At 40.1% G+C, this 10,871-nt stretch overlaps 1 protein-coding gene across 1 annotated transcript; it reads right to left on the bottom strand.

Annotated features, from left to right (window-relative positions):
- Nucleotides 1–448: 448 nt before the first annotated feature.
- Nucleotides 449–10,262, bottom strand: SDR16C5 (short chain dehydrogenase/reductase family 16C, member 5). The gene is made up of 6 exons (XM_009892773.1): nt 9,933–10,262; nt 5,953–6,084; nt 4,346–4,442; nt 2,564–2,708; nt 1,462–1,584; nt 449–542 (listed from the first exon to the last, which is right to left on the bottom strand). The coding sequence occupies exons 1-6, from the start codon at nt 10,260–10,262 to the stop codon at nt 449–451; spliced, it is 921 nt and encodes a 306-aa protein (XP_009891075.1).
- Between the last annotated feature and the right edge of the window lie 609 nt (nt 10,263–10,871).

Genomic DNA, 10,871 nt, shown 5'->3' with positions numbered 1-10,871 from the left:
GCACATCATCCCACAGTGCCCTTCTTCGTGTCAGCTTTGTGTGAACTGCGGTGCTATTTTGGCCCTGAAAGGGAAATACGTTAAATGCTTTGTGTCTTTTTTTTTTTTCTTTCTGCATGAACAGTAGTGCATTTTTCCCATGCTTTGAGATTTTGCTCAGAAATTGAGAATTCAGAGTATGAAATGAAGTCAAACATCCCTGCCTCGTGTTACTAACTTTTATTGAGAGCTCAGATGAAACCAGCATGCCGTCATGAAATGGGAGCGCGGATTGTGAATAGAAATCAACAATTAAAAGACGGTTACGAAGAATTAAATTGCATGCTGACCAATGTCAAATATCATACAAGAAGCAAATTTTCTGTCAAAGAATAAACAGGATTCAAAATTAATTTTTACTGAAAATTTTCAATTAGATGGCACTTGAGGTCTTCAGAATATTTTGGTTTCAATCCTTTTCCTTCCGACCGAAGGCTTTATCCAAGCTGTCGGTGATCTTAAGGCAAGATTCGAAGAGTAGTATCATTTTTCTAGGAACGAGACTGATGAGACAAACACTGAGTTAGCCTTATATTTTTTTAGAAAAATGTACTCTATAAATAGAGAAATGATAAATTCGTTATGTGTGCTCGATACTTCTAATGTTTGGCAATAACACATTTGGCACTCCCATGTTATAGATGGGGGACCAAGCCATTTTGTGAAAGCCCATCCAGCCATGGAGGCAGTTACTGGAAGCACACAGTTCTAGCCCAGGCACTTCTCCCAGTGTAACCTCCCAGGAAAAATTTTGCAATTTCTATATCCAACTATAGCTTAAGACATATATTAGAGACAGAATCAGAAGGCTGGAGCACCTCTCCTATGAAGACAGGCTGAGAGAGTTGGGGTTGTTCAGCCTGGAGAGGAGTAGGCTCCAGGGAGACCTTATAGCAGCCTTCCAGTATCTGAAGGGCGCCTACAAGAAGGCTGGGGAGGGACTTTTTACAAAGGCATGTAGGGGTAGGACAAGGGGGAATAACTTCAAACTGGAAGAGGGGAGATTTAGATTAGATATCAGGAAGAAATTTTTCACTCTGAGGGAGGTGAGGCACTGGCACAGGTTGCCCGGAGAAGTTGTGGCTGCCCCATCCCCGGAAGTGTTCAAGGCCAGGCTGGATGGGGCTTTGAGCAACCTGGTCTAGTGGGAGGGGTCCCTGCCCATGGCAGGGGGGGTGGAACTAGATGATCTTTAAGTTCCCTTCCAACATAAACCATTCTGTGATTCTAAGTGGCCAGAGGAATGCTGTTGACCTAGATTATTAAAATTTAAACCCACTGTTTCTTCATAATTGGGTACACGTAACAGGATTGACTGCAGGAATACTAACTAAAGGGCTGTTTTTACTAAGCTTTCCCGCTGATTTTGCAGGCACATGGAAAAGAAAGAAGGCAATGCTAGAAGATGAGTCACATTCTTACATTTTGAAAGCAAGCAAGCGTAAAGTCAGAGGCATGATCAGATAAAACTTTTCCTTTTGAATTGCATCCATGATCTTGCTGGCTATGTACTCTGCATCATAAACAGGAAGAAAAAGGGCGTTTCTGGTGAAACAAGAAAGAAAAGCATTATGAAATTATAAAACTTTACTTTTTAGATGTGTTCTAACACAGAAATCATTCAATTAAATAATTTAAGAATTTTTCCCCACCACCTTAAGTAGTCTCCAATCCTCTTTGTTCCTTCTATCATCAAAATAAATTGAAAACACGTTGGTGATATTGTGCATTTTAATGACTAATGAGGAACTTTTTGTGCAAGCCCCGATCAGACCCTAATGAAGTTAATGCCCACAGTGACTGCGGCATTGAAAGCTTCCCATAATCCATAGTATCATGCCGTTCTACGCATGAGAGTTCCGTCCTCCACACACCTCCTCCTTTTCTACTGTAGATGTTGAGGTGACAGCTAAATAGGCCAGGACCAGGCCTGTTTCCAGGCCTTTGCCCTCCACAATATATGCCACTACAGGGTGAGGAATTGTGGAAGCAGGAGCAGAGCACTGAAACCCCAAGATCACTGGTATTGCACTACTGCAGTGGCTAATTTGGTGGCTGCGGCCTCTCCCATCACTACAGCCATACAGCCACCCACCAGATACTGCCACCACTCAGAGAAGTATAGTGCCTCCTAATGCAGACAGCGGGGCATACTTAATAATGACAGGTCACGGGTATACTGGTAGCCATAACTGTAATCACAGTGTCAAAATTATTTGGGGCAGAGAACCTCAACAGTGCCCATTCTACTGACAAATAAAGTTGCCTTAAAAACTGCTGTGCATCCCTAACCGTCCCTTGACTGCGAGGTTATTATGCAGTCCCTGTTGCACGTCAGTTATTAATTGTAGAAAAGACTTGGATTTCTTATGTCAAGACACATAGTTGCATGTGCCAATAGGACAAAAATACTAAATTGAAAAGCAAATAAACCTTACAATAGCTGGAGACTGAATATGGCATATCAACGGCATAGCGAATATTTTTTACATATGAGATAGTACACGATCTAAGTTTTACTTACTGAGTTTGAAAACCTTTAACTAATTCAGTATTAACAAAATAAGGGCAAATGATTGTGATTTTAATGCCATGTTTTCCTGCATGATACAGTTCCGAATCTAAGGCTTCCATCATTCCAATGATTGCATACTTACTTGCAGCATAATCTGAAAAGTGAAGAAAGAAGAAAGATCCAAAATATGTCAAAAGCATCACAGTAGGTGCAGAATTTAATACTATTTAAGCCCTGATATTACTTAGTTATATAATTAGCAGTCTTGTCATTTGTATTTTAAGGATGCTGTGCTTATGGGTGATAGCAACTCTGAAGGTTAGTGGCGCTTCCCATGACTGATACACAGTTGTCTAAGGATAAGATTAATCCTTTCCAGAGGACTTTTTTCAGTGCACTATAGAGAGATAGAGGAAGATGAGGTTATTCAACATTTTCTGTACATTTCTGGGTACTCATATACAAGCCAGGCATTCTTTCAGTTCAGGATGTCTTCACCCTTTAATATGACAGGTTATATTTCAGTAAGAACTATTTCTAATGGTAAAGTCTAAATACCCTACTTATAAATGCTTCTTCAACCTATTATTTCATCTTCTGATTTGCCTCGCAACTACAATACCATTTTGGTTGCCCATGGAAGACTGAATTTTGTCTGATTTTTATTTGACGAACGTATGGAACTCCATCCTTCAAGATAATAAAAATTTGCCCTCATAAGGCCCTGTGCAACCTGATCTAAGTTGGGCCCGCTTTTGTTTGGGGATATGGACCAAATGAACTCCAGAGATTCCTTCCAACTCAAATTATTCTGCAGTTTTGCCACTGTAAGAACTTTATTTTAATATAGGAATTTACATGGGGTTTCCTAAGGCTTTTTCAAATGTGTGTGAAAATAATTGTTAGATACAACAAAATCGAGTTTTGCTAAAAGAGTAACTTCAAAAACTGGCACCAGACACAGTTTGTTATTCTTCAGGGACTCACCCATAGTAGATGATGGAACCAAACAACCTAAAAATGCATAGGTGTTAAGGTGTAAAAAGTTATAATGCATGGGTAGGCAGGTCCATTCTCATAAGCCTTACAGTTAAATGATGAAAGCTGGATGTGACCTATTATCAATACCGAGTCTGACCCAATGATAACAGGTGGCAAATAAACACTACAGTAACACCATCGACCAGCAGAAGAAGCAAGAGATACTTAGTACACTGAAGTTCATATTATCATAGGGCAACCTAAGATGTCAGGGAGGCTTGAGGAGAGACTGGGCAGCAGACCCAGGCTGATGAAATAGTCGTAACTGTAGCAGACATCTCTCCTGAGGGAAACAGCTGAGAATACGGAGCTGTTAAATAGCTTAAAACACAGTTAATCCAAATTAATTTTAATGAAAATTCTGCCAAAATCCCTTCTGGACCTGAAAACCATTTTCCAACTAAATGTATAGTTCCAGGTATAACCCACGTATGTCTCAGGACTCTGAGCATTCACCTGCAGAAAACCTGGCATGAGAAAGTGTTAGACAACCTATAAGCAGGGCTCCCTCCCACTGCACACATATGAGCTGTATTGTCCTCCTTCTGCGGAGATAAGACAGGCGGCAGTCAGACTGTAACATCTGCAGTGAGGTCCCTGGGCCACTCAGGCAACATGCCACCATCATCCTCTTCAATACACCACCACCTTTCCTATCTGCAGGCTCTGCCTGAGTGTTCACTATGTCAGTATAAGCTGCTTCAGCCAAGTGTTTATGGGATCTCCAGGAAAAGTTATTAGCATGTAGACCTAATTTGTCATGGCACTTGACGGTACTAACCTCTGCTGTGCTAACCAGGTGTCCACGGTTACAGGTCATCATGGCTGGAAGAAAGGCCTTGCAAGTCTAAGAGACATATTAAAAAGTCCCTCTTTATAACTAGACATGCCAAAAATGTTGCATTCCAAATTAGGCTTTACAACCCGATTTTCTTTCTGGGGCTTCAATATGCAAGCAGCCCAACTGACCTTCTACCTCTACAAGAACTTATAAATGAAAGACAGCACTTCCTTGAATGGCTGCCCTCCATCGGAAGGTCTGTCAGCGTTAAAATCGTGTAATTAAAAGCAGTAAAGTTTGTATTTTCTCTGCCTCCTTGTTCCTCACGGTTTGAGTTTATTTGAGACTACTACTAAAGATTTGGTACACAAGAGGGAGCTAGAAGTCAACACATCAAGAGGAGCTCAGCTGTCTATGGCCCCTATTTGTTACAAACCTAACTGCCTGACAACTCCAGCACCGCAGACCACCACTGTGGGTGACACGGACTATAGATGGAGAATTCCAGTGTTTTGTAAGGGGGAAGATAAGGAAAAAAAAGGCAAGAGCGGTAATAAAATGTTTTCAATAGCTGAGATATGCTGCAATGTCTATTCAACTCCAGATGTCTGCGTGTCACGCTTTGGGCCAGACTGGCCACTGAGACGAATGCGGTTTTTTGGTTGAAAGCCCACGGTCACCGTCCTCCTGCCCTATGTCTCTTCAGGCCTGCCAGGAGGAACATCTATCCCAGTCCCTTTGCCTGGGGGGCTCTGGGCGCATCTGGAATGATGCGCTCTGGGCTGGGAAATGATTAGAAGATTTCTATCTGCAGTGATTTTCCATTGAGGAATGCCATTTAGCGAGGGAGTTGCAATGCTACATTTTCCCCTGGTGCAGGCTGCTCACTCAGGTGCATAAACAACAAATGCAAGAGGGGGCAAGAGTAACAGTGCCTCACAACAAAACCTCTTACAGGTCAACTGAGACCCCAAATATCCCCTTCAGAGCTACGAAAACAAAGCAAAGATACATACCATCCAAATTAGTTTTCTATGTACATTAAGCAGATGGTGACTAGGAACGAAACCACAGCCTGAAGGCTGACACCAACACGTACAGCACAGAATCACAGAATCATTTAGGCTGGAAAAGACCTTAAAGATCATCAAGTCCAACCGTAAAGCTGACGCTGCCAAGTCCACCATTAAACCATGGTTCTGCCTCCCCAAATGCTACAAGTCTATTAGACAAAGCCTTCTGATGCCAGCAGAAGGTGACATGCCATCATGTCAGCATTAAGTTCAGCCACAGCTGTTACAGATAGAGCATGTTTCACAACTCAGTTGCACATTGATTTATCAGACTGCCTGGGCAGGTTTGTGTTAACGTTACTGAGACATAGTGGGAAGACTGTTGATTTGGTGTGTCGCCAATCATAGGATGAGTAAAAAAATATGTCTTCCCCCAATCAAGGCCCTTCCCATCCCATTGCAAATTGCAAATTGGCACCGAGGTAGGTGCCACCATGGTGATTTTCACACTAAAATAGTTGCCGGTACCTTTTGGTCGCCCAGGAGAGAAAAAAATACATTACCCAGACTTGAGAGAAGAAGTTGACTCTTAAGGTCTTTTCAAAATCTGCATCTGGAATGTCACAGAACTTTTTCCCAAGCAGTATGCCAGCATTATTGATTAGAATAGTAACATCCCCAACTTCTTTTCTAACCTGAATAAAAAAAGGATAAACAGAAAGCTTTAGAAGGTATCCTTGCCTCTTGTGCTTCATTTATTAAAATGTTTAGTGATATTTGCAATTATTTGTATGTCTACTGGAAACATAAATATGTAAGAACTTTTCTACTGCATCAGATCAAAGATCCATCTAGCCCCATAGCCCTTGTCTCATGGTGGAAAGCAGTAAAAAAAGGACCAGGACTCTGAGGTGTCCTCCAGTGTACTCCTCAACTTGTCACACTCTGCATCTTAGGAACTTCCTGAGAGAGGTAAAGTATCTATGTCTTTGCATTTAATATATCCTCATGACTTTTTTCCCCCCAAGAATTTGTCTAATTGCTTCCTGAACTCCAGAATACATTTGGTTTCCACAGGAACCTAAGTTAATGAGTTACAAAGCTTTAGGGTGCACTGTGAGCATGCTTTATTTGCAACCTGAACATTTCTTGTCCCCTATTTCTGGTATTGCGAGAATCCATATTCCTCAGCCAAGCCTGATCAACCCCTTTTCCAGGTCATTTCTACTGAACAGGAAAGAATTCAGTGCAGATCCTTGAAGGATACCGATCCTTTGAGTACAGAAGCATGTACCATGAAATAGATAACATCACTTGGAGAGAAGGCCAAAATCACCATTTGGGTTTGTTATAGAAAGATTTTATCCCATGATTTGGATTGACATCAAAGCAGATGGCCAAGATTTACTTATTGTGTTAAGAATCAGGCTCACTGCAGAGATTTCTCTGCTAGAGGCAAATGGTTACTTGGTGTCTCAAAAATTATGGAATGACTACAAAACCATAAAAATCCCAGATATGCTACTGTCCGGCAATCTGGAAAGAGGTGCTTGGATCTGGTGCCTGAACATTTGACCTTCCTTTGGCTCTCTCGGGGCACCTGAGTGCTCAGTGAAGACTTGTTGACACTCCTCCAGCTATGTCAGTCTTTCTCCTTGTCGTAGACAAAGCAGGACGCAGATACTAGCACCTTTCTACCTGCACAAATGAATGCAAATCTAGACACTACGGGGTACGGCAGGAATACCCAACTCTTCCTTTGTGGGTTGTATCTGTCCTTTCTCCCCACTCATACCTTTTAACTACTGTGTCAGTCCAGATGCAGCTTCCTCAATGGCAGCATTTTATTTCATCTGGCTTCATTTGACCTGTTTACTCACTACCCCCAAAAATATGGGAAACTTCACTTCCGTTTACAAAAACTCAAGCTGATTATTCCTCATTATACATTTCTGTAGGTTGATTCTTCTCTTTACTATCATTTCTACCAATTTTATGTAAGACAGGTTTGTAGTTTCTCTGTGTCCTCATAAGTGCTCTTTAAAACTGGCGTATTTCCCACTCTTTGTTCCATGGGCACCTGTTATAGCAAAACACCCCCCATGTATTTCTAGCTCATCAGATCCATATCTGATTTCCTTTGGAATTCCCAGGTGAACACTCCTTGATCCTGAAAATTAGTTGCTGTTCACTTCACTGGTTTATTCTAAAACCTCTTCTTTAGGGACTTCAATGATCTGATTTTCTTCCTAGAAAGAAAGCTTTCGTTATGAGAAAATACCTAGGTTTTTCTGCAGTGAATACACCAAATAAGAGCAATTAATCTGACTTTTCTGCTATTCATTTATCATCTGTGTCCAAGCTCAAGACTTTTCATATTACTGATCAAAAAGCTGCACATATTTCCAAGAGAAGAGGCCCCTAGCTGAAAAAATTTCTGGCTCCATCATGACTGTTCAATTCATGCAAATACCTACAAAGATGTTTGTATTGTTAACAATAATTTAACACCTTAAGAGCAATACCTGAATTTTAAACAGCTCTCTGAGTTTCTGCTTGTAGGTCAGCCTGTGCACTTCAAAATACAATTTGCTGCTATGGGCACAGCAAATTGTGCAGGCTGGAGCCCTGTGGCTGACTTGGTTAATGTGTTCAGAGACTGAGAATTACTTGAGTGCACAAAACAAACATTTTGAGACTCTGTTAAACTAAGAACAACCACATCATTTCAAAATGTTCAGCATCGACAGGAAAGTCCAACTGAGAAATTACTTACATAAGCTTAAACTAATCGTTTTGGTGCATGTCTTTGCAAGAAGCAGATAGCATTTATGGGAATAGGGATTTAATGCCAATTTAAAAATGTTATTTTTTAAAGAGATTTGATCTTGGTAAATTCTACAGTGAGTTTTTTTCCTTGCAGAAAGGGGACTCTGGAAGAACTGCTGTTCGATGTATAGTATCATTCCAAATACAGATTAAGTGTCACATTTGAAGTACTGCCCACAAGTTGCTCAGACTGGTTTTTCATCTTTCTGGGAAGTGATAACAGATATGAAGATTGTTGAAATTACTGGGATTCTTACTCCAAAATTGCAGGAGTTGTAATCAATGTCTTACACAGTGAGGATCACATCATCTGTACTGCTCAAGTAACTGTCAAAGATCGTCCTCCTTGACCACTGCGTGTTGGGTCAGTGCAGAAGACTCAACAACTTGCTCATCTCTGCAGACATGATATTATGATCTGATATATCCTTGCCTGCACTGTCCAAGTAATACTATCATACCACTTGTAGTTCTAAATATCTACAACCAGTGGTCCCAAATGGATTTTTCTGCTGTGTGCTGTTACTTGGCTGTGCCCCAAATGCTGCTAGCAAGTACTGGTAAAAAGTAATACTTTCCTGACCGGAAGCATGAGAACTCCAGTTCCAGATACTTACAGATCCTGAATCCAACTTACCCTTTAGAAGAACTTTTCACCAGGAACCTTTCTTGAGGAAAAACATTTATTTCAAACTTTCATAGCCGTGTTCAGAAAGAATTAATCTGTTTTGGTTAAAATTAAAAGCAACAACCACAAAACAAAGAGCCCCTCTGGCAACTCATAGAAAATTAACGTGACATTTTAAGGCTATTTCAAAACAATCTATCAATGTTCATATGTCATGAAATATTTTAGATAATTTCTCTGATGTGTGCCTTCGGACACAGAATGTCAAAGATGTGACTTGAGAGTCACGTATATAAGTACATATACTGAGAATTTAACAAAAAAAGAATTTATCCTTGGATGAAATGGCAGAGTGGGTAACTGGATTTATAAGTGAGGTTATACTGGAAAATATTTTCAGACAGTACATAGTTAAAGGACAAGTAAAAATTAATAAAGTTAATTTAGTGTCCAATTTCAGGACTCTAATAACAGGAAAAAAAAAAGTTTACAAAGCGCAGGTGACATGGCAGAAGTCTCATTTAAAATGAAGTCTTCTCTACCTTACTTTCCAGACGGACTGACCAAAAAATAAACTGGAGCTGCATCAGTTTGACTGGAGGGAAGCCATGTCCTGACGATATTTTTGAAACCATTACACCCCATACCACCCTTACAGAACTACAGTTTTCTAAACAAATGGACAAAGAAAAAGAACACTCGCCTTAACATTTCCACTGTTGTGTTTGGTTTTTTTTAAATTTATTTCTTGATATCTTGAAGAAATTTTAAAGCCTAAAGAAGCTAATATATGGAGCTAACCTCTGCTGTATATTTTGTCATACTCTCAATCTAAAAGGTTACCATCTCACAGTGAAGACTTGAAATGGCCAAATCTCAACAGAACTGATTAAATGCAGTTACTTCATTGCGAACACAGTTTAAGTTCCATCTAGAAGTTACTTGTTAAAAAGAGAAAGCTATTGCCTTATATGATTACTACCCTGTAGTGAATAGTACAGTTTCTAAAAAAAAAAATTCAATAGCCTATACTATTAAAAAATCAGAAGCAAGAAGCCAAATTAGAAGCCAGAAGCTGTGTCTTACCTTGTCTGCTTGTTCATAGACCTCCTCCCTATTGCTGCAGTCACAGTGGTAGGCAAACACTCGTTTAGCTCCATTTTTTTGGGCTAATCTGGTTGTTTCTTTGTTGCCTTCATCATCAATGTCCCAAAGAACCAAGGTTGCTCCCAAAGGAGCAAAATTTAAGGCAATCTGCCTTCCAATCCCATTTGCGGAGCCAGTAATAAGCACTATTTCCCCAGCAAAAGTTTTTTTGCATGGAGGAAATATAAATAAGAGTAATTTCTCAATAAATAAATAAATTAATAATTTCAGGAACTGTAGTATCTTCAGGATGCTTCTGAAGTTGAACATGATTTTTCAGGCACAAACACCTCTCTTCTGTTATACAAACCCAGAAATACAATATGTTACTGGCCCTTCAAAACACACTGAGATATTGACTAAAAAAAAAAAAAGAGATTGACTTTCAATCAGCTATTTCTTTCACACTGTTCTTTTGTGCAGGTACAGAATACATTACTAAAGACTCATTTTGTGAAAGCTGATGGATTCTTACTAGTAGGATTAAAGCAAATATCTTCTGCTTGATCCTACACCCCTGCTGTTTCTTTCCAGAGTCCTCAGTTTCCAAGGCTTTTAAAAAGGTTTAGTAACATACATTTTATACATGTATGTTGTGGCCATGGCTATAGAGGACTTTGTTTTCATAGCAAGGTGATGTTAGCTGAGCAAAGTACCAAAAACACTGGGGGGATGTTAACCTTAGAAAAGAAGGTGTCCTCCTTAGCAGAAAATGTGACCTGCCCTTTGAGAAACCTACCCGCGCCGTGTACATTTTCCAATCCCATGTGGCCAAAATCACACAACATATTTTCGTTTGTGAGCAAATGACCAACCACGCAGAAAAGCACGGCCCTGAGAGTGACCAGCCTTGATTATTTTTATTTTTTTTTCCATCCT

This window comes from Charadrius vociferus, unplaced genomic scaffold (assembly GCF_000708025.1).
Source record: "Charadrius vociferus isolate BGI_N301 unplaced genomic scaffold, ASM70802v2 scaffold79, whole genome shotgun sequence".
NCBI lineage: Eukaryota > Metazoa > Chordata > Aves > Charadriiformes > Charadriidae > Charadrius > Charadrius vociferus.
Note: the sequence above shows the minus strand (reverse complement) of the source record. Positions and strands in the feature narration are given on the sequence as shown.

Excerpts from the sequence above, each read along its gene's own strand:
- SDR16C5 (XM_009892773.1), bottom strand. The coding sequence starts at position 10,262 with ATGTTCAACTTCAGAAGCATCCTGAAGATACTACAGTTCCTGAAATTA. Across the intron at positions 1,585-2,563 it reads GTTAAAGGTTTTCAAACTCA|AAACGCCCTTTTTCTTCCTG; the intron begins GTAAGTAAAACT and ends TTGTTTCACCAG. Across the intron at positions 543-1,461 it reads CGCTTGCTTGCTTTCAAAAT|TCTCGTTCCTAGAAAAATGA; the intron begins GTAAGAATGTGA and ends TTGTCTCATCAG.